This window comes from Zosterops lateralis (assembly GCF_965231275.1).
Source record: "Zosterops lateralis genome assembly, chromosome: Z".
Lineage (NCBI taxonomy): Eukaryota > Metazoa > Chordata > Aves > Passeriformes > Zosteropidae > Zosterops > Zosterops lateralis.
This window is the reverse complement of record NC_139800.1, coordinates 7,691,129-7,716,193: the sequence shown is the minus strand read 5'-3', so window position 1 is coordinate 7,716,193 and position 25,065 is coordinate 7,691,129. Positions and strand designations below refer to the sequence as shown.

The window sequence follows — 25,065 nt, the reverse complement described above, 5'->3', positions numbered from 1 at the left end:
AAACATTAAGTTAATTTTGCTGGCCTTATAAAAGTGAGCACCACAGCAGAACAGAAGAGGAGTGAGATACCAGGACTGTTTCCATCACTCTTTTCACATCTGGCTTGTCTGCCCTGCAGCCGTTTTCCTTCAAGAGTAAAGATAATCTGTGACAGAAGCTACAAGCAAATATATCAACATTAGACTTGGTGAAGTGAGTGCTCATCTGCAGTCATAAATGCCAATGATTACTTCCTAATATTTTTAAACTTGGAAGCAAGTTCTTTTCCAGTCATGCACCTTCCTGGATGTATGAAGAAATCACAGTTAACTAACTGATCCAGGACAAGTTGTAGACTCTCCTAGTAACATCTAATATGTAACATAAACTCTGACTGAAATATTAGTAAAAATTAACTGGTGAAGGGAGCTTCTATTGCTAATTGCCTACCCTAAAGAGAAAGAAATTCCTTTATGCAAGAACTCAAAAAGGTGGTAAAGGAACAAATGCAAATGCCCTAGAAGAAAAAGGCTGCACACTCCTGATGCACACTGCTTAATGTACTTATCTGCCAACTGACATTGCAATGCTAAGAAAAGAAACCCTTAATTTACCTGTTGTTATTACTTTCCTTTCACAAGGCTGTTTCACAATCTCTCCCTAAAATGCAAACTCCTGAGCAGACAGAAGCCAATTTTGATTTGGGATTAGTATAAATACTGAAGCAGTATTTTGGATTGTCCAAGGAAAGACTCTGCAACACCGTACAGATATAGCTGGCTATCAGCCATCCATACTGTCATTGGCTGTAAGGAAATAAAAGAAGCTGGAGATTATAGCACTAGATAACCATTGCCATCATGATCTTATTATCTGCAGAATACCTGAAGTAGCCCTTGTAGTAGCTATGTGGACCTTAATATGAAGAATCTTTGTTATCTTCTGAATATTGTAATATTCAATTAAAAACATACCTAGCTGTTTTCTCCAGGTACTTAGAATGAGCCACAAGAACTTATCTTAAAGCTACTTAATGTAGTTAAATAGGTAATTTTATAATTATATATATATAGTAATCAATTAAATTTTCATAGCATATCAATACCAAACTGCAAACTCTAAAAGGAAAGTTTAAAGAAATAAGAAAATACAATAAAAACTTACTGAATGCATAGGTTCTCAGAAGGAATGTATTTCTTATACCTATCACATTGTTTACATTCAAGTCGAAATCCACATTGCTATAAGGGAAGAAAAAGAAAAAAAATCAGGCATCATGGTATTCAATTTCTGAATGTTTACTACCTACTTTGTGACAGATATGGAGAAATACAATTTTAATATAAAGCCCTAGAAACTTTCTTCAGAGTTTTGAATGCCATTATTCCCATATTTTTGTTTATAGCACCTGAGCCACTTACAGACTTGACCTCCTTTGTTATAAAAATGTAATTATTTTATAAGAAGAATACATGATATAAATTCACTCTTTAGGACAACTTCAGATATCTTTTTTAATTTTTACCATATCTTTCTCCCAACTACACTTGCACTACATGATTCACTACAGATAACTTTTGACACCAGGAAGGATTCTTTGAGTTATTAGTTTAGGAAATTATGCTAATGAACTGAGAGAGAGAACTGGAAGAGATCAAAGGGTAAGAGTCATTTCTGCAATGATAGTAAGAGAGAGTCAGTACTTCAGAATAAAACCAATTCTGAATAAACACTGCATGTTTTGCAATAGAACAGTTTTGATGCTTTTCATTCTCTTAAGATTAAATAAGGCAAACAAGCACTAACTGCTTTATTTACAATACAACCTGCCCTCAGGTTTGAATTTCCTACTGCATATATTGCCTAAGTACTCACAGAACTCAAGAAATAATATTGCATTCATGGTTAATAAGCCATATCAACACTAACTTGCAACAAGAAGAGTCTATTATTAGACAAAGAAGTAGCTATCTGTGATACACAGATATTTCCATTTTACATGCACAAGTTTCATTCACATAGCATTTGTTCACCCAAATACTTTGGATTTTCTTGACTATATAAGGTGAACACGAACCTGAAATTCATTAAATTTGGTAAAAGAAAGTAATTTGAAGCCTATAAGAATTTTTTAATGTATTTTGAACATTTTACATTTTTCACATCTTTTATACACTTTTTACATAAAAACATTCTTTGCATCAAAACTATAGCATGATTTTAAACCCGAGCTAGTACCAAGCATAACCTTTTACATGTTTTAAGATATATGGTACATAACAGTACAGGGAAAAACCAAGCTTCAGCTATCACTTCACAGTTGTAAATCTAAGTGTGAACACCCATGAGAATATTAACTGCGTGTGCAAATATAATAAAAAATGTCAGATTGCATGTGTAATTCCAATTAATCCAGATTGACCAGATGCCAACTGAAGGAAGTTCTATTGTATGTTTACTGTGCATGTCTCATAGCAGTTGAAGCAGTGGCAAGTGAAAGAGATTTTCTACTGCTTGGACTCAAGTTCTACTAAAAAGCACTAAAGGAGAGGAAAACAGTCATCTGCACATCAACTGTAGCAGAAGAAGAAGTTTTTGTATCTTCTGTAGGATAAAGATCTTGATAATTGAACAAAGGCTTGTTGGGAAGCAGAACCTGCATTAGAATAATTTCCTGGGAAAGACTACCAAAAAAAAAAAAAAAAAAAGATGGTAAGTCTTTAAATGCAGTGGATTTTCTCTCACACTTACAGCACTATAAATCTCCAAATTTAAAAGTTATAAAAGAGAACAAATACAAATTGAATGCTTTCTTATTCACTGAATCAAAGTAAGGGGAAACAGCCATTTTCAGTTGTATATTTTATATATATATATATTTTTCAGTTATTGAAATATACACATTAGAATGTGCATCTCCAGATACAGAGATAACACCCATTGAATTCAACCACCTTTTCCCAACAGCTGGGCATCAAAAAAATTACTTTCACAGGAAGCTTGTAATGTTTAGTCCCTTATTTTGGCAAAAAAACAGGCTTAGTGCCCTGGGTACAGGATACCCAATCCATTTTTCAAGACCTCCATAAAAAAATGCATGAGTATGCATTTTTTGTACATCTGAGCCCATAAAAGACAAGAGGCCAGCAAGAGACTGGAAAGAGACAAATACTTAAATAAAAAAAAAAAATAGATGGAGGTGACAAGTTATATAAGAGAAAAATAACTGTAAAAACAGAAAACAAACCAAAAATTAACTACAATCAAAAAAAAATCCCAACCCAAAACGATGACATTCCCTGCCACTCCTCTCTTCCACAAAAGTAATACAGAAAACCAGATGGTGAACAGCACTGGTTTTCACTGTGCAAAACTATAATGTACTGCTTCTGCTCTTAGAAGATCATACTTTCATTTAGTGGGAAATAAAGAGTTCTTTAAATCCTCTCTGTAAGGTATATAATTATCATGACTTATTTTTTGAAAGTGACTGTACTATGGACTATAAGTGCTTACAAAAATACTTCAATCTTCTCACACAATCACTTTCATCCAGTTCTATATTAAAGGTTTCTTTTTAAAGTTTATTTTCTCATTTTAAATTGAGAAAAAATATATTCTTGCTATAATCCCATAATTCATTCAATATTTGCACCAGGAATTTATAATTTCATTTATATACGAAAAGACTAGCACTGCTATATGTAGCTAAGCCAAATAATCCAAATTTAACTTGATAAGTACCATACTTCCAGAAGCATGGAAGAAAAAGATTTTTGTACTGTTAGAAGAGAAAGTAAAAAATATTCAAATTTTTAAAAGAAGGTAGGCAATTACACTCAAGTAAATATGGGATTGGGTGTAAATGAAGAAAAAAGTATAAAGTAAAAACCCCAACAAGTGTGTATAATCTCAGATGAAACAAAAGGTTAAAATGATGTTTCAGCTGAAATTGTAATGACAGATTTAGTTTCATCAGGGCAAGAACCTAGCCATGATAAAGGTATATCACGATAAAAAACATGTTGTGATATGCTTTCATAGGGAGAGACCAGGAAAATACGCTTATTTGTTTTTAAAAGACAGAGACAGGGTTGCAAAATTTTACAACCATTTAGACAGGTTAACACAGCTGTATTAAGGTTGTTCGAAGGCCAATTTACAAAGAAGGATGAAACTATAGGAAACTGATACATATTTGTTACAAAACTAAGCCAATGAACACAGGAAGAGAGGAACATTACTCAGGCTGTCAACATATTTCAGTGTTTGCATGACTTTTTCCTCTGTCAGATACTGTTATCATGCACAATAAGAAATACATCATTATCTGCCCTAGCACATCCATTTAAATTATTCTTATGTCTTCATAATGAATACACAATGACACAAGAAAATATCACCACAAATTAGTCTATTTCAGGGTTGTTTGTATAGCTCAATAGTTACGTTTGCACAGTAAGCCAAATTATATCTCACAACAGTTTTCTCCCTATCAGTGTTTTTCTGTCAAACCATTTGTTAAGTTGTAGTCCACTACGTACAAATAACCCACAGAAATTTGTGATGTATTACTTCTAATTCACGTCACAGGAACAAAATAGCATCTCAACCACAAGACTGCTTCAGACCATCAAGGCAATAAGCTCACTGCCACTGCATCCTAGCTCTACAAATTTGTGACTCAACTGCAGCATCACACAAATAAACACACATAATGGTGGGATTACTCCTAAGGGCAGCACGCACACAGAACACTTTCCCATGTCAAAGACTAATAGATTAGGCTGAACACAATACTTGCCTGACTTTATCCCTGAATTTCACTATTGGCACTTTTGCTCTGATCAGCTGAGGTCGCTCAATGTAGCTTGCTGAAAGGGAGAAAAGTAGGCAATTAAGTTTCATGCAAGATTGAGATCTTAGTAAAAAATTCTGTAATAGAATCTTATCAACTGATTTATAGCAAATACCAGCTTATTAAATCTAACAGGGTTGTGCTAAACTAGGTAACCTTTAGCAACTGTTGCAAAAAAACCAACCTAGGGAAGCAGGTGAAACACCCCCTACACTAAACATTAGAGAAGAAGTAAGTAGAATATAGAGTAGAAGATTTTTTTGAGGGAAATATATTCCAGAAATTTTATTTATTTCCAGAAATATTCCAGAACGTAAGGAATGCAGTACCACAATGCTTTCAAGGAACAGTAATTGTAATACAAATCCTGAATAGTTGTAATTAAGGTACAAAAATAAACAAGCAAGAACATACCCGACCAGGATGGGCTAATGATAGGCTTAAAACTTGTTTGGAAAACTGTTCATTTGAATGATAAAGTACATACCAGGAAATGCTATTGGCAAACGGGACAATGCTTTCTATCAAAGATGGGATGAGCATTATCTGTCTTTTGCTTTAATAGTGATAGGACATGCAATAAATCCGCATTGATGACGATTATCAGATGATTACCTACAGTACACACAGGCTCAATGCCAGACCATCAAAACTCACACACAGTAAGCTCAGCCACTCACACACAGCCACCAAATGCATCCTCCACACTCAGGTCCCCAAAACTGTTGCATCAGCCATGTTGTTGTGGTTCCCCTAGACTTCATGATACCCCAGCCTACATTCCGTAGTTTCCCACAATCCTGAATGAATACTGTGCCCAAGAAAGTAATGGAAAAGAAAGAAAAGTGAAGCCTGTAGGTTACGTGATATGAATTTGGGCAAAAGGCATGACTTAGCTTGGCAACTTCTGTTACCAAATCTAGGACCACTTGAATTTGTCCATATCCAAGACCATACATTTTCCCACTGGTTCTGTAAATTAACCTCAGATTAGCATAAATAAGCATGCACAGTACAAGTAACACACACTAAAAATAACCTTGAATAAAATCTAATTTTTTTCTCCTCCAGAAAAAGCAACAAGATACAACAGATGAATAGCCACCTTCATTAAACAGCATCATCTCCATTGATTTTGGATGACAAATTCAGATTTGGTGGAACACTGCAGTGCAATACTCAATTAAAACAAACTTTTTTATTTTTGAGATTTTCTGAAAACGTTTTGTGGATATGCATGTTAAGACAGACTTGACCTGAGGCAATCTTTTATCTGGATTTTAATGCATTGCACAAGCCTAAGGAACACACAGACTGGCACTCAGAATAAAGGATAATCTTATTAATTTACTAATGTTAATGGGAGAACCTTAAATGAAGATCTTCAATTCATGTTCACTGTCTGCTAACTAACAAAAGCATCTCTTCCTTCTAGCTGCACCTTCAGACACACCCAGGCTTCTCTCCTCCAGCATCCCAGAATATTTCTAAAGTCAGACTCTAGGCATGCAGAGCTCTCTGCCTCCTTTTCTTTCACTACCAAACTTAAGATAAAGATTCCCAATGCACTAACACATGTTAGGCAACAGTGGATGTCTATTTGTATGCTATAGCAATTCAACTCTCCTCACCATGACCCTTCCCAATGCTCTTCAAAAGTTAACTGAACTCATTCTAGTAACAATCCACTTCCAAACACATCCTTGTCTGCAAATGCCTCCCTACACTTGATGGATGCTTGCATCAAATGAGTTGGCTAAGAAAAAAAGATACACCCCAAAACATAATCCCAATCTGCTTCACAGGATGGTAAAAAGCAAGAAGGAAGGTAGAAGATATAAGAGGAAGTTAGAAGACAGTAACTTTCTGCTGGTATCCTCTTTCTTGGCTCAGATCAATGATGCTAGATGTTAGCAGAGTCAATATTGTACCTTGTGTACACATATAGGGGAAGAAACAGTCACAGACACAGGAATAAATTAATAAGTGCCTTAGTAAACTGTGTGATCATGAAAGCTTTGACCAGAGAGGCTACACCAAAATACGTAAAAAGAAATCCATATAGCTGCTCCACAGTTTTGGGCATGTCTATGAAAAGGTCATGAACACCACTTCAGCTTAGCAAAAAAGAATATAATGGCTTCAAAGAAGACTAAGCACTGGTTCATATATAACTTATTCATGCAAAATTTCAGTCTGAAGAAGTTAATTCCCTCTCTTCTTTTATAAAATGAAAGATTAGGCAATTATACAGAATATTAATCTAAAACATGGTATATGACAAAAAGATCTTTGACATTCTGGGCGTGTAGCCTGTTCTCATTGATTTGGTTATATTACAGCAGGAGAAACTGACAGCACAAAAGTCTGAATCCACATTTGTGAAGAATCTAGGAAGGTACACAGGATGAAATAACTGCTGTTTTTTTAGAATTCACTCAACAATCTGCACAGTCCTTCAAAGTCATTCAAATGAGTTCAAATTCCTCTGTTTGTCCCAGTCATTGCACATTTCCCACTTGACCACCATTAGGCAGAATCCACTCTGATACCCTGCTCTCAATGCTACCATACCTCTTTGTAAATCTAAAGGAAAATGAGCTCCTTGTTATTTATGCAGGCAGTAAACACTTGTCAACCTAGTATTATCAAGGTGTTTTTCAAATGAATCCCACACAGATGAATCTGAAGTGAGGAATCAGTCTGACATTTACTCTCAGTGGTTTAGATATAACCCCTTCAGTTATCACCCCAAATTAATGCTTCACATTTCTAAAGACATTGACTTCAGCAGACAGTTCTGGGAATGTCAGCCAATCTTGTAAAAAACCCAACATTTTCAGGTATGTGAACAAATAAGCCATTAAGTTACACGTGATCAGCTAGTCTTTGATATGGATTATATATTTGCTATCCCTACATCTCTGTTCTCTAGAAGAAACACAATACATACTTTTAAGACTAACACACTCCACAAAAACAATGAATAAAATATCAGAAGCTTTTTTCCACTTTTCTCTGTGATTAGACTATTCAAAAACAGAACACATTTTCATTTCAGTTGGTATTCTAGATGCAGAATGACAAAAGAGAAGGTTTATGCTGTAAGACTTAAAATCTGATAGACTAAAATTCCTTGCTCACACTTGCTACCTTTTACAAACTTGAAATTGAAATAAGGTAGAGCTTATAGGAATTTTGAACTCACTTCCCCAACCTCCTAATCTAACAATCACATTCAACTCCATATGAAGGATAAAAGAGATGGCACCTAAAGTTATGACAACAAAACAAATTGTGAAAGGGACTCATCTAATTTGCACTTGGAATGCTTCTTCATTTATGCATCACAGAATTAATGCAAAATAAGCACAGAATCATATTCTTACTATCCTTACATTGGAATGCACAGGAACACTGCAGAACGCAAGAACAAAGAGGGAGATGTTGTTAGAGGCACAGATAGAAAAAACTTTTCCTGATTTTTTGAACTAAAGTGATCTGGAAAAAGGTTAAGAAAGTTCTAAAACTTTACCTATGCCACAAATATCCTTCTTATTTCTGTTTGTTCTTTAACTCTTTCACAAAACCAGAGCAAAAACTTACTTCAAATAGCAACTTATATTTTCTCCCTCTTGTTGTTTCTCTTACATCTTGGCTCACACTTTGCTAGCTTTCATGTCTGGCCCAAACTATGTTTATTTCCATTCTCTCATGCGAAGTAACAGTAAATTTTATGACTGCTCACACACTTGTTGACAATATGCTGCAGTCTCTCTTCTACAGAAGAAAGAAAGAAATACTTAACCAATATTGTCAAAAAGGTATTACCTTACATTATAGGATAGTATCATACATGCTAACAGGGCAGCACAAAACTAGAGAAGCAGCTTCACACATTTTGAGTAGACAGGCTGTCCTTCATTTATAGTAAGCACTACCAAGCAACACCTGAAACTTCAGTGTGTTACCAACATTATTCTCCTATTAAATCCAAACCACAGCACTGTACCAGGTACTAAGAAGAAAATTAACTATCTCACCTGAAACCAAGACACCTCTTGTTCCAGAACTACTAAACCTTAGCATAGTCCAGCTACAGCTTGCAAATTAGCTAAATCTAAGTGGAAAGACCCATGTCCCACAGCCTTTTGGTTCTGAATAAATTCAACCAACTTTTGTCTGTTAGTTCTATTCACAAAACGTCCATACACAGACCCAGAACAGATTGCTAGGTATAGGAATTAATGCCACAGAGATGCTAAGATTCTGAAGAGATGACATTAGAGGTCTACATACCACAACTAAGAGTGCCTGACAGGAGTGGTAATCTCAGCAGTGCTTTGTCCTGCCTTACCTTCTATAGAATATTTTGATTAAATCAAGCTGACCAAACACAGTTGCAAGGTAATAGAGAACTACAAAAGCATCAAAAATGGGCAAAGGCACAAATACCTTTGGAGATCACTTGCACATGACCATCAAACCTTTCTGATACCGGTAAACAAACTTGATTTTGTCTAACACTTTGTCACAGAACAAGAGCTCTTGAAAAACCTCATTTAGAAGCTTCTTGATCCCTGAAAACACACCTATTTTATCACTGTGCTATCAAAAAGCACTGGAGAGATCTGCACCATAGACAAACCCAGATTAATTTTCAGACTTATGCAAATGTCAACCATCAGTAGTAATAAGCATTAAATATCAGATGCCTATTCAGTAATCAATGTATCAAATATTACACATGAGCTATTAAAAATCTGTGCATGCCTGCTTGCCAATGAAGAAATTTTGAAGTCTGCATTTTAATTTATGGTTTGTTCCTTGTAGTGCTGCAGGAGTGTTCAGAACATCACTATAAAGAGTAGCATCAAAGAATCTATCAGAAATCTGGGAAGCAGGGTGATAAAGTCATTTATACAAGTAAATGTCTTATTATTTTACAGGGGTATTTTATAATTCAAAGGATGATACAAAAGCCTCTATGAAGTAGAAGGCTTTCACATTTAAGTCAAGAACTGCCCATGTGAATTCTTAATCTGAAGGGAGTTTTAACAATAAACTATAGAAAATATGAATTGACATGTTTCATCTGTATGTGCTGGTATTATCAATATTAATTACTTTTTTCATTAGGCACCTAAGTTGATTACTTCACAAAAGAAAAAAAATCAATTCTACACAGTCTACTATGAGTGACATCTTATTTTACAAATTCTTAAAAGTATCTTTCCCAGGAAGACGGTGCAGCCTAAGATATTAGCAAGGGTTCACTAACAGAGGTGCCCCAAACAGAAATCTACTCCCTTCTCATTGTGTTCCACAACTCAAATGTCATCTGAGTTATTACCCATTATTGAAATCCACTAGAGATATTACCCATTATTGAAATCCACTAATTTTCAAGAGAAACTCTTGTTTTTCTAATTACCATTCATCAGCATCAAGTAACATTATTAAATATTTACAATCATTTTTCTTCTAAGAGTACTGTGATTAGAACCTAGACAAGACACAATTACATACATTAGCTGCAATTGAGCATCAACACTTCTTCCAGAACTGGCAGTAATTTACCACCTCACTCCAGAAGGTAACTTACAAAGTTTAGTACTGAAGAGTTTTTGGACTAAGCTGAGTATACGTCTTGCTTCAGTCTTCTGATTCACCTGAAATATGGTATTAAAATTAATGAAAAAAGTTGGTATCTCTCATTTAAATGTTCAATGTAAGCATGCTTTGCTTTTAAAATTAGATTAGTTCTCAGAATAATACATGAACATGTGCCCCAACACATTCTACAGCCTACACATTTATCACAGTAAATGCCAGACAGAACAATCCATACTCAATATGCAAAGTGATTATCAGACATTCGAAAATCACAGACCTAGAAGAAAACCTAGCCCCACTTACACAAAAATGTCCTCTTTTTCCCTTTCTGTTAACCTAATTTCTACCCATAACATCTTTTCTCACTAAAAATATTTAAGATACTACATACATTTTTCTGCCCGTTTACTAAAATTGTTAACTATGAATCTAAATAATAAGAAGTTTTACTAATTAGAAATTATTTCTGCACCTAAAAGAGTCTAAACAGTCTTCTTTCTCATTCTAGGCATCTGCTTCCCTTTTGCTGTATTTTTCACTGATGAACTGAAGGTAAAGCTTTAAAAAAAAAGCTTTGTTAGGCTGATAGAGTGGAATTCTTATCTGCACATTACTGGGCTCACAGTTTGTGCTATTATGGGTGCAAAACTATGTTAATAAATCAGAATGATTTGAGCATTTTTTTAACCATTTCAGGATCCAGCCTTTTTACAGCACAGACATAAAACCAGACTTTGTTTTAATTATGCATGTTTTAAGTTACTTACTGGTTCTTCTTTAACCACCAGGCACAAATCCCCATCACTAGTACGAGTGCCAAATCCATTCAGTGAGGACCCAACCAAAAAAAGTCTGCTCTCTGTAATAGAAGAGCAACAAAAAAATAACATCATGTGATGTATTACAGTTTGAGAGGAAGGAAGAATCACAAACATGAAGAAGATGCAAACTGATATTAAGCAATCAAATTCAAAACATACGTGGAAAAATAAGCTGAATTTCTCTCTGGAGTTCTGTTCTGCAGAGCTCTTTTCTGTCCAGATCAGACGCCTGTTGCCGACATGCTTGAAACAACTCCAAAATCTGTTGACTTAACTGGACACACACATAAAAAAAAGTAAAGATACATCAAAGTGAACATTCTTTCCTGTCAGAGATGCAATTACATGAAACATAGAAGGCTGGGGTTTTTTTAATGCAAAACCCAGCACCATTTCACATGGCCTACTCTGTTTTCTAGAGTTTTACTGCACTTAAATTCACAATGAATAGTTCCCTCAAGAAATCTCTTCTAAGTTTTTAAATTTAAATTTGTTCCATTTGTTATAAAATGTCAAACCAGAGAAAACAATTTTTGCATCATCAGCATATGCAGCATTTCAGGGAATAAGTAGTGAATGACCAGAGACATCTTCTGCTGACTTCAACATCAACAGTTTGCCTACCAGTAATAGGGAGAAAAAAAATAATAAAAAAACCTAATTTAAATTAGCTTTCATTTTTATCCCATGTAAACTATTAAAGAAATCAGATCTTTGTTGGAAGGAGATATTGACTGTTTTCCTTTCACAACACTGTTACATTCTATAATCAACAGGCATATTTACATGAAAAAAAACCAAAATCTTTCTGTCATGTGGGTGCAGAACAAGAAACAGTTCTAAACTCCACTCCATTCTCTTCTGTATTCCAGAACAGCTACGACAGTAACTTTCATGCTTTCTTGAAAAGAGGTAGTGAACATCTTTACAGGCCAAATACTGCATTTACTCAGAATGGGCTTCTCTCATATTACTACAGTGGGGTTTTTTTAGTCAGGATTCTCCCCATCTCACATCATGTGAGAAATGGACTATTTCTTCAAATTTTACTTCCTAGAGCAGACACTTAGGTTTCCTGACATTAGGATGTAAATAAACAACACAAGGAAACAATACCCTGACTTCTCCTGCCCCCATAAAAATGCTTCAAACCCAAGCACAGACAAGGAGGAGATATACAACCACTTACTGATACTTCTTCTAATGGCAGCTTAACAACAGATATCCCACGATACTGTCAAAAACCCTGGCAGAAATTTTTGTGGCCTCTCACAGCACCTCTGGATTCTGCTTACTGGGAAGACAGAAGTAAAGCACAGGCACAGAAATCCATTACCTTGTCATTGGCAACAGGGAGCCTGGTGTCTGTGGGGTCTGGAAACAAAGTATCTTGCAGAGGAGGGACACATCCAACTAAGGCAGGCGAGCCGGGCGCACGCAACACTGGAGACTGAACTGAAATCGATGCTGGGAAGGAGCATCTGCGTTCTTCTGGTAAAGGCACTGCTGGGTTAACTACAGCTGTGTCAGAATCGTGGGAATGAATCCGCTGCCGTTTGGCGTCGTTGGGAACTCCCTGTTGGCTCTGTCTCCTAGAGAGAGACACTGTGTAACTCCTCTAGTCCAAAAGCTCCAATTTAGGATTAAAAGACAGCTCCTGCAAAGTTCAAATACTAACACCTAATGACATAATCACTAAGCCCAAGTATGCTACACAATAGGCGTGCCCATCCTAGGTAGTGTGTGAAACAAACCTACAATGGGAAAAGAGAATACAGAATTGCAGAAATTTTACAAATTTCACAAATTCTACCCTAGAATTGGATTAATGCAATTCTTTCAGGCAAGTGTCTGCACTCAACCAACTGAAACTCAAATGACAAGTTTGTTAAAGCTGACTGGAAATCTCACAATATAGCATAGTTATTCATGGAACAGCCTGCTCAAAGATGAAAAGATGCATGCAGCATGAAACCAGGAACTTCCTCAGTTCATGAGATAATTACACACTCAGCTATAACTTAATAGCATATATTTGATTGTGCTTATTTTTTAAGCTAGATTTGGTGGAGAAATAGCATACAGCAGATAGTACTGAAGACAGAGTACTGAAGACAGAACCTCCTCCCAATCGGCTGATTCCCACAATTATTAGAAACACATATCAGCTAGTATATTTGAACTAACAAAGAGAACTGGTTTTTTTCTAAAACATTGAAAGAAAATTAAACCTTACATTCATTCAAATTTTCCCAATCTGTTCCAACTAAAATAACAAAGGTAGTAATGTAAAATCAATTTTAAAAAAACCTACGAAAACTAGGTTTCTATGAAATCCTCTTTAAAAACAAGAACTTACACATGCTTGAATTTAACACCTTGTATTTGAAAAATAACATATCACATAGTTAAGAAAATTAGGAAAAAAACACCTAATGTGTCATCAGGAAAACATGAGGGTAAAACCTTAAAACCTTGAGGGTGCACTCTTAACGTGAAGATTAACCAAATTATCAGGAAAAGAACATTTGTTGACACAAACCAGCTTAAAATCAAGCCCACACAGACTACAATCCACTGCAGCATTACAATAAATCACTTAAACCACTTCTGCAAGGCTAGAAAAACTTCTGCTAGAGAAAAACTAGGTACTAAACAGAAGTGACTAGGAAGTCACTTGTGATTACTAGGATTCTCAAACAGGTACAATGCTTTAAATATCCAATCAATGGCCTGTTTCCATCAAAAAGAACTAAGTATTTACTATTACAATTTCTAACATAACTCAAATTGCATAAGAAATTGATGTCAAACATGCTTCACAATGGGTACCTTACAACCAGTATTAGTCACACACATACAAAGAACTTACTTTCTTCCTTGGAATGACGTCGTGGCATCCGACCTGGACCCTGGACTGACACTTCCATAAGCCACTGGCTGCAGTGTAACAACTGGAGTAACAGCTGGAGGAGCTTCAATGTTCCCACTCAAAACAGCTCTAGAAAGACTACAGTCCATAACTATTATTTATAAGATAACCAAGATGCTTTTTATGGGTTGGTAGTTGTTGTTAACTGAATATTAAACTCTACAAGTCCTGGTTTGTTGGGTTTTTTTATTATTAGAAGGAATACATCTTTTTTTTCTATTCAACATGAAGATATATTTCAATCTGTAATATGTATTTCATTAAAAAACAGAAAGTGCTCATTCTTGACAGCATATATGTAAGGAGGGGTTAGTAAACAAATTAAGGAACTATTAAATTCAAAACCCTAAAGAACACTACAGTGTCTTCAAATATAGACCCAATACTAAATGATTCTTCCCCTTCTCATCTCCTCCCTGTTCTCCCCAATAAACAAATACGACTGAAGATCTTTAAAACTGAACTGTGGATTAACAACTCTAATCAGTGCAATTGCATCTCATGCATTATGAACATTGTAGGTGAGCATTAAGATTTGCAGGTCCACAAGAAAAATAATATAGCTCTTTTTTTTTATATGTATGACATCTTCATGTTTTGTTGAAGTTCAATGCAGTCCAGAGTTAAAAACAGTGAAAACCATTCTCCATAAACAGAAATATTTCTTTCAGACCCAACCCCTACTACCAAATCTTACTGTACTTACACTGCACCACGAAAATTAAGTGGAGGAACAATAATTTGCTGGTGAGAAAGAAGAGTAGGAGGTATATTTAGAGGGAGTTTAGTGAAGAAAGTATTCTGTTGTTGATATTTTGGAGGAAAGGGTGGACGACCCAAGTTGGAAGAATTTGGGAACATGCTTCTTTCTACTTGAAGTGAACATGTATCCTTTCATCTAAGAAAAAGAAAAGAAAAAACACTAGTTACATTTTAAGCACTTTAAAATGTCACATAAGCTAGAATAGACTTCCAGGAGTTGCTTAGGAGAATGGTGATCACAGGATTTACTTTCAGTACAAGACACTAAATAAAAACACTGCATACTCTTAAGCTTCATAATTACTGCTTACTTCATTTATGTTTAAAAGTGAATTTTTATATGATCCTATCAGTTTTGAGTTTAATTTTTTAAAAAGCAACATGTCACAAGATATAACAGTTCTCATCTCAGGGAAAAGTACCATGTAACGGTGGAATTTGTGGAATGTTTCAACTATGAAACAATGAGGTCCACAATATATGGAAAAAAAACCCCCTTGAGTACATCTTAAGAGCATGAAGATGCAGCTAATCATGAACTACAGGTTATGTCATGAAGTCAGTATTTTTTCATAATATGGCATGTAAAAAAACAGTCAAATGATGACACCAATTGCAAACAACCTAATCATGCTTTGAGAATATAATACATATATAGTGCTGTTTTATTGAACAGACTCTATCATAGAAAAATATAAAAAAAAATCATATAAAATTGTTTCTGTACAACCAGCCAGACAGCTCCGACTGTCATTGCAGGCAGCATTAGCACAGAGCATAGGAAAAAGGATAATGAGGAGTTTACATGGTTGGGATTGGCTTTGCTCCTTATTTCCTGTGATAACAACACTAGTGGACAGTAAATACATGGACGTTGCTGCATTAGCTCCAAGAGAAAGCTATTAGAGCGCTTCCCTTTTTTTTTTTATTTTCCAATTAGATGGCGTGGGGGAGGGGAAGCACTATGCATTAAGGGAAGTTAATATCTGGATGATCACTTTCAGTTCTGCCGAAGAAACGACACCGTGTTGCTTAACAAGTAAGTCACTTGACTTTTAGTTGGAATGAGTGTTTATGTGCTGCCCAAACTTTTCCATTTCCAGTAGACAAGTCCCATTCCTCTTGAGCAGAACAGGCACTCTCCACAGCACACCGTATACATAATAGCAGTACAATAGTATCCATATAGCTAAAAATATAGCTAGTAACAGAAGGATGAACGCCAATTCACGCGTCAGGCGCAGAAAAAACACACGTTCCGTTTAGCCTTTGAAGCTGCGAACACCAACAAGACAAGCAACGGAGGAATTCCCTTCCCCAACCCAACCCAACCCAAAACAATGCAGCAACAACACCGCTGCCCACGACAGCGACAACGACCTTTATCGCGACTTCCAGCACTGCTTGTTACCTCTCCAGGGATTGCCAGGCTCTCCTAAACAAGTTCTATAACTTACAGTTCGGGTACCTTTGTCCCCGCGGGCACTGTTTCCGAACAAGCACGTATTTCCCGCAGAGCCAGGAGCTGAACCGTGCCGGCAAACCCGGCCGGGCTCACGGAAACTCGCCAGCCCCCGGCCCCCCGTGCCGAGAGAGGCGTCCGGGCTCACCGCCGCCCCTGGGGCCGAAACCAAACCCCCCCCAGCGCCGCTCCTCGGCCACCCACCCCACAGCACACTCACGTAGGGCCTGAGCGGAGGAGGCAGGCGGGGCGGGCAGCGGAGAGCAGTTCCTACAGCTGAGCACTGTCCCGTCCCCCGGATGCGGAGCCGCCGCAGGAAGCGGCCGGGATGAGGCAGGAAGCGCTTCCCCCTCTTCCCACCGCGCCGCTTCCTGCGCCACTTCGCCGCCGCACGCCCCCTAGCGGCGCGGCGGGACGCAAGCGCGGGGCGGGACCGGGCGCGGGGCGGGGCCGGGAGCGGGGCGGGAGCGGGGGCCGTGAGGGGCGGGTGGTCACCGTGAGGGGCGGGCGGCGGCCGTGAGGGGCGGGCGGTCACCGTGAGGGGAGGTCGCCGTGAGAGGAGGGCGGGCAGAGCCGGGGCCGCTCCACCGGGAACTCTCCGGTGCTGGCTGCGGGCCAGAGAGACGTGCCACTGCAGCTGCCTCGCTTTCTGTCTTTACTGGCAGACTGTAAGTGAGCTGCTGTTCAGAAGTGTTATAGGGAGTCTACTGTATTTAATGATTCGTGCTGAAATAAAATATTAATAAATTAATGGACAAGCACCAGTCCCGAGAAAACTAGCCTTGCGTTCCAGGTTGGGTGTCTCCGGCAAGAGAATAATGGAAATCAACATCTGAACGAAAGTTCCCGGCCCTGGAGATGGGCCATTGACCACAATTAATCAAGGATGAGGGAAACTAGATAAGACTCAACCCACTCAATGCAGCCTTCCTGGAAAAAAATAATCAACTCACCGACTCTGCCCAGAAATCTATTCAAAAGGGGTACAGCTTCAAAAGAAAATCTCAAGAATACATCATCCCAGAATAGTGGACAAAGGATTAGCCTCGGGAGAAATAAAACGTATAAAAACTGGACTGTTGGTGATGGGATTTGTGAACGGGGAAGGATAGAGGCCTGTTCCTGCGTTCACCTGGTCTCCATCCCGGGGCTGGGGCTGTCCTTTTATCGTGGCTTTCCAAATTTATTGCTCCGCGAAAATAAACTTTGGGGTTTTTTAAATTTTATTTTTCAAATCTGGCTGTTTCATTTATAATAGAAGTGTGTCCAAACTATTGTATTTGGCTAAACACTAGGATTTGGCCAACATGGATTATAGGCATGCTAGGATTAACCTGGGGTCACGAACATAATGAAAGGCTTGCTCCCTGGAGGATGACAGAAGCAAAATCGTAGAATCATAGACTCATCAATGCTGGAAGAGACCTTTACGATCATGCAGTCCATCAATGGTCCATCCAGCACTGCCACCATAACCCTAAACTAAACTATCACCCAGCACCAGATCCCAACACTTCAAGGACATCTTGAGGTGACTCAATTACCCCTTTAAGCAATCTCTTCCAATGCTTGACCACCCTAATAATGGAGAAAAAAAATTAATATGTAATCTGAATGTTCCCTGCTTCAGTTTAAGGCCATTTCCTGTAGTCCTGCAGGCACCGTAGGAGAGAGCAGCTCCCACCTGGAACCTTCCCTTCAGGGAGCTGTGAGAGTCATAAAGAGCCCTCTGAGCCTCCTCTTCTTGAGACTAAACAAACCCAGCTAGCAGCTGTTCCTCATATGACACATTTTTAAGTCCTATCACCAGCCTTGTTGCCCATCACTTGACACAGTCCAGGAACTCAATGTCCTCTTCAATGGGATTCCTTCTTGGGGAGTACACTTACCATAAGAGTGCTCTTGGCATGAGTAGGTACTGAAACTGTCAGTTTGTGCATACACAGACACACTGTTGAAGCTCCCATGTTTGAGAGGAAAGGGGTAAGTTGAAAGCCTGCTCAGCTTCAAAATTCTTACTTGAGGGTTTGCTCAGCTGAGAGCACGCCACAGCTGGAGCTGTTATGGTTCAAGGTTCTGACTACTCACAGATAGACTGAGCAGATTAGAAAATGACAAAACACAGGGGCCCAGTGAAGTGGGACTGCAAATGGACTGGCAAGGGAAAGTTTGGGCTGTGAAAGGACTTTATTTTCTTGGCTATGATATAGGATCTTCATATAAGGGTCACTTCGTGGCTATGGTTAGTTAGCATTATGTTTGTGAGGGACAAATCCTAGTGGCGTGCTTGGAAGGAAGATGTAAAGCAAAGTTCAGGCACAAAGAAATTTCCCTTAAGAACTTTTTATTCTGGTGAGAGGACTGGGGCTGCTTGGGAGTCAGCCAGATAAATGACTCAAACTGACCAAAGAAATATTCCAGACCATGTGACAGCATGCCCAACATATAAACTGGGAGGAAAAAGGAAGAAGAGGGGGCATTTGGAATTTTACTGTTTCCCTTCCTGAGTAGCCATGACTTGTGATGGAGTCCAGCTCTCCTGGGGATGGCTGAACACCTGCTTGTTCATGGGAAACAGTGAATAAATTCCTTATCTTGCTTTGCTTGCATGCACAGCTTTTGCTTTTTCTGTAGAACAGTCTGTATCTCAACCCATGTTTTCTGACTTTTACCCTTCCAATTCTGTCACAGATCCTGCTAGTGGAGAAGGGAGGAAGTGGCTGTGTGGTGCTTGGTTAAGAGAGGGGATTAAACTATGACAATCTTTCTGTGCTGTTTATTTGGAATCAAGACATAACTTTCTGCTTCCTGCTCAAGACAGAAATTTTGTGTCCTAACTACTAGAGGTCTGTGATACAACTCCTTATACCTGCATTTTCCCCGTGTGTTGCATTCAAACAGTGTTCTCCAGATCGTTTCACTGCTTTTCTCACCATAACATATCCATTAACCAAAACATGTTGTGCTTCTAGGTTTTTCACATTTGCCACGGGGCCTAAAATAAATCTAACCTAACACAATCAATATACTTGGCAGCAGGCAGTGTTTAGAGCAGGGTATTAAAAATCAACATTTTTTTATACAGCAAAAATGAAAAAAAAGAAAGGAAAGAAAACAAAACCAAAAATTTAGGAATGCCTTTAGTGATTAGAGTAACTTGTGTTGCTGTGTGTTTTCCTGGTTTCCTGTGCTCCTTGGCACAAGACATCCTGACTTTGTGTTTGCATCAATCTAGATAAGAAATAATCTCTCTTTTTTGGCACAGATTGTTCACTTTTAAGGATTTTTTCCCCATATCTTACCTGCATTCACTTGTCAACCTAGCTGCACATTTCAGTGAGGCACCTGAAATAACCTGACATTTTACAAATTGCCAACAGCCTTCTGAGACAAATCTCTGTGCTTTGATGTGCTGAGAGCTGTTCTATTTTTCCAATGTGTGCTGTCTTTTTTCCTGACCCCGACTCTCATCTCAGACAGTTTACAGATACTCTTCAGTTAGAAAAGACATTCAAAGCCTTACTTCTAGTTTTAGCCAGGAATTGGACTGCTGGTCAAGAGATACTCAACTGAACAAGGATACAACAAAGAACTGGAGAACTTGCACTAGTGATTCCAACAGATTCACTCCAACAGAATGGTGTTAGGACAGGTCCTGTGTTTCTGCCTCAAAATATTCTTGCATTAGAATAAAAATGGTATATTTATTGTAAAAGGGCTGTTTGTAAAACTAATTTATTTGAACAATAGCCGTGAAACTGAACGATCAAAGAGAGAAATTTATGATCTGTAATAGAGGCAGAGTCCAAAGTCAGACTCAATAAACTACGAACTATACTTAGTTCTGAGACGTAGGAAACAAAGTGGTTTCCAGAAGTAATTGACAAAGAGATCTCTGATGAGCCATCTGTAATCTCTCTCATAGAATGAAAACCATTATGCAACATTAAAGTCCCCATTTGGTGCTTTTTGCAATTTTCTGAAGCTTTTGGAGCTGAAGTGCTCCAGCTAGTTAGTCTCTGAAGGTAAACAGTGATGGAAAGTTTGATCAAAGCATCTCAATTGTCAGTAGTTCAAGAAGGCAAAAACGAAAAATAAAAGACAATTCTTCTATTTGTTTAGTTTTTGAAGTCTACAGACATTTCTTGGCCTCTTAGTACCTTAGAAGGCCTATGAGAGCTTGAACAGGTACATGGTTAGAATGTGCTTTACCACAGCAAACAGCCTTATTAAAGGGCATTTACCCTACTGCACTCATTAATAGTGAGGAAAAACATATATTTGCCTACCCTGTCCCAATGGGGAAATTCTTTAACTTGAAACATTTTTTTTCAGTTTCAAAACCACCTGTAATATATGATTATTTATGATGTTGTTGGTCTCTGGGACCAGGTCTGAGATAATGGAACTTGTGTCAATACGGAGCTTCATTCTAAGTATCTCTTTTTCATATTTGGTACTGAGACCAAACTTAGCAGATATATTAAAATAAAAAAAAAAATGTAGCTACAATGAAATAAATGGTACTATAACAGGGATTAATACACTGCAGGATCCACTGTGAAGATTGAAGCTTTTTAGTTATGATACCCATATGAAATATTTTGAATTTCATTTAGAAATCCAGATATTCTGGGATTGAAGCCAAACCAGATACTTTAGTCTAAAACAAATTTTATATACCAGGGAAAAAGCAGCTTTCCCCAGAAAAACAATACAAGATTTTAATAATAATACAAAGAACATAAATTAGATGTCTATAGAAAAAACAGTATTAAAAAGGCATAAAGGCATTAAAAGCAAGATTCAAAAGTTTAGCTAGTAAATACGGAATGAAAAATTAATAATTAATTACCCAAATGCAGTATTTTTCCCCACTGTGCAGCATTCTGGTTCTGATGTTCAACCTTCAGCCAGATTCAATGATGTTCATGTATGCCCTTATATGATTTCTTCAGTACTTTTAAAGTATTCATTACATACAGTGTGCTAGTTTTATATTCATATAGATATCACATAATATACAGGACAGAACTTATTAAATGTTATTAATATCATAGGCACCAAATGAAAATGTGAGGTAACTGCAAACGTGTTAAATCTGTGAAATCCAACTTTGAATTGTAAAGTCCAGACAAAATACAATTTTAAAAATCTATAATAATGATTTATAGCAAAATATGTATTTACAGTTATCTTTATTGGGGATGTCTATGTATTAATTATCCCTATTTCAGATGAGTATTTTGTAGTGCACCATTTAGATTACTGTTTAAAATATACTATATGCATTTGATGAGAGGTAAGGTGTTATGATAGTTAGTGCTCTGCTCTCGTTAGATTTATGAGTAATTGCTATTCATTTTATTACTTCAGTGCTTTGTTTCTGTAAATTTTGGAATTACACTCCTTTAAATACTAGTGTTTTAAAGGAAGATTTTTTTCCTAAATTTTAGTCTTTTCTCTCTTGTGTGAAGCAAGACACATCCTAATACAGGGGGTCATGAATTTTGATTGAAAACAGTGGATAAAGCAAATTTATTCTACACAACTCTATGAAACTGGAGGGGTTTTTTTCAGTTTTGTATTAGCCCATTGTACCCTTAGGAGGATATTCATGTTCTTCATGCCCTAAACTAGTCAGTTAAGTTTTTGAAGGACATGCCTGATATGTCAGTTTCTGAGAGCTAAGATTTTAATAGGGATTTTATTGTTGTTACAAAGGTCTAGTAGATAATCCACTGTTGCCCAGTTTTTATAAGTAGTTGAGAGAAATTGATTTAAGGTTAATGGATATGGAGGCAATATCCATCAACTTATCTTCACGCACATAGCAACATCCCCAAGCTGCCAGACAGATACAATTTTTTTTCCCTCCTGAAATAAACAAGTCAGTATTATCTCTATTTTATATTTGATTTAAAATTGATACATTTAAGCATGCACATAGAATTTATGAGTTCTCAGTGAGCATACTAGGACTTGAACAAATCAGGAAGGTTCTGCTGTAGATTAGTTAATAAAATATAACTTCTTACCTGAGTTCTCTTTTCCTCACATCTTCTGTGTGTACTGCCAGAGGCTGAGTAGGGTGAAAGAATTGTCTGTTGGTAGCCAACATAAATTGTCTTGTATTATATTTCTTTAATGTAATACAGGTGTCTTTCAGGTTTTTATCTCTGGTTTCAGTTGTTAACTTGCTTGTGGAAAATGCATCTGAATGCCCAGTTTTATTTGATTCATGAGCTTGTTCATGTTTAAGAACTAAACTTCATCATTTGGATGTAAATGATGACACTATTTTATGGAAAAAACCACCTTATATAATGGCTTTGTTGTCAAAGATGTGTACCTATCAACTAAGAAATTCCTTAATTTTAATCTTACCCCCATGGAGCAGACTGTTGATGATAGTAATATTCTGAGTATTATGTGTATTAGTACCCTGAGCATTACACAAAAATTTGCCAAGTTTCAAATACATTTGGCAGAATCACAGAAAGGGTCAGGTTGGGAGAGACCACAGTGGGTCATGTGGTCCAACCTCCCTGCTCCAGCAGGGCTGTCCCAGAGCACTAAGCACAGGATTTTGTCCGGTGGTGCTTGAGTATCCCCAGTGAGGGGGACTCCACAACCTCTCTGGGCAATCCGTGTGTGGTCACCTGCACAGTTAAAGAAGTTCTTCCTCATGTTCAGGAATTTCCTGTGCATCAGTGTCTGCCCATTGCCTCTTGTTCTATTGATCAGCACCACCGAGAAAAGTCTGAATCCATTGTCATTACATCCTTCAGTCAGGTATTTATAGACATAGATGAATGAATGACATTTCCTTGTACCATAAAAGCTTTGAAATAAAATGTACTAGTGTTTAGGAGTTTTGATTAAGAAATCAGAACATTTTTGTTAACAAGGACAAAGATTAGCTTAAATTTTGCAGTATGTATATAGATGTTTACTTCAAAACTTTCCTATGAAGTTTTACAATAGGAATAACTGAAGATACAGTTTTTAATAACCATTTAAGTAAAGCATCCTATAAAGAGCTGGTCCTGTCTACTTTGGCTCTGAAAACCAAGTGCCTCTCTCTCAAGTCAATAGCATTTATGTTACTAGTAAGCCATAAAAGTTGACACTCATGTTAAAATGCAGGTAGCCAAGAGATGGACACATTTATCTGTGCCCATACACACTTCCTGAAACAAGTTACATAAGTCTAAGGAAAATTTAGAAGTTCAAAATTGGAACAATTTTAAACAGTATCCACAGTGTTGCTTATATTCACTACTACCACCACCACCAATTTTCAAGCTGTACTTGCTAATGTTTTTTAATGAGTTGTAATTCAAATAAAATAATTTTTTCCAATTTTATATTTGCAGGCATGTTCCTTCTCATCATCAGTTTTATTACGGTGTTTTTCAGGCCAGACGGTTCTTCAGCCAGTGTCACAGAGGCAATGAAACAGAGATCCAAAGGGAAGCTGCCAGACTTTATCTATGAGGAGGCTACCACATATCCATAATACATTACACCAGCTTAAGGCAAGTTCAGTCTTTGTTGTGCACTATGTATTAGTACAGTTTCTTCTGAATAATTTATAGTTGTTGCTGTGTAAATTGGGTTAGTATTAGGAGACCTAGAAATGTCAGGTTTCAGAATAACCTTTCTACTGGTGAAAGTATTCAGTGTTAAATACTATATTAAAGGAATAGTGAAATCTTTTGAAATCACTAAAGGCAGGAAATGCAGAGGTAAGGTTGCCATGGAAGCCTTAACTCTACACCTTTAGGCAGGTAGTATACTCTGGTTTTAATTACTATCCCTTTATCCAGCTCTGTATAGGTGTCCTTTTTTATGTGAATTCTAATTATATTGAGTGCTACTTACAATAGATATTAATGGCACTGGCTACTCAGCAAACATCAGAAATCAGATGTTAACTGTGGCTGACTATATCTGGTGCTCTTATATTAAAGTGATTGTATGATGTGTAGCTAGAAAATAATATTATGGCTAGCTTTTGGCCAAGGAGTTAAAATGCACATCTTCTGAGTTAGAATTGCACAGTATAGCCATCACTTTTCAAAGTATCATCACATGAAGAGCAAAATCTTAGAAAGTAATCTACAAGAGGTAAACTGAAAGCAGTAACTTCAGTATACTTCAATTTTACCAGTATAATGGTACACTTCTTCAACAAGGTGTGAAAATAAATCAAAAACATTTGTGATTTGCAAGTGTGTCTTCTTCTCTCCAGCAGTTCATGTTGTACTTCACAAGATATAGCTCTTGTTCCTTCTCCTCCAGTTTCCTTCCCAACAATTTGGTGAGCAGTATCAAGACTCTGCAAAGCTTGCATTAGGCTACAAGCCTGAATATTCTCTTGACCAATTCAGAATTCCTGCATCTACCACATCAAAGGGCAGGTTTATGCGAGGTTGTGTCTTCTTTTAATTGGCTATTCTCAAATGAAATACAAGGAATGCACAGATGCTGAACATTAGGAACCTCAAGTCTTAAAAATGCTTTCCCCCCAGTCCTCCCTCCTTCTCATACATACTCTCTCAGTACTCACATGTAAAAACCACAGTGATTATTTTACAATATTTTTATAATCTTCAGCTGAAACCACAA

At 37.2% G+C, this 25,065-nt stretch overlaps 1 protein-coding gene across 2 annotated transcripts in view; it reads right to left on the bottom strand.

The window, feature by feature from the left end:
• Positions 1-16,756, bottom strand: part of TENT2 (terminal nucleotidyltransferase 2) — a 45,090-nt gene extending 28,334 nt beyond the window's left edge. Inside the window, exons 1-9 of one of the 2 annotated variants that reach the window (XM_083883986.1) lie at positions 16,652-16,756; positions 14,914-15,105; positions 14,148-14,285; positions 12,612-12,867; positions 11,435-11,549; positions 11,222-11,313; positions 10,444-10,510; positions 4,785-4,854; positions 1,145-1,221 (exon numbers count right to left, since the gene is read on the bottom strand). In XM_083883986.1, coding sequence (XP_083740112.1) covers positions 1,145-1,221; positions 4,785-4,854; positions 10,444-10,510; positions 11,222-11,313; positions 11,435-11,549; positions 12,612-12,867; positions 14,148-14,285; positions 14,914-15,068 — 970 coding nt within the window. In that variant the 5' untranslated portion in view covers positions 15,069-15,105; positions 16,652-16,756. The remainder of the gene's footprint in view (positions 1-1,144; positions 1,222-4,784; positions 4,855-10,443; positions 10,511-11,221; positions 11,314-11,434; positions 11,550-12,611; positions 12,868-14,147; positions 14,286-14,913; positions 15,106-16,651) is intronic. The other variant, XM_083883987.1, reaches the window with a different exon arrangement.
• Between the last annotated feature and the right edge of the window lie 8,309 nt (positions 16,757-25,065).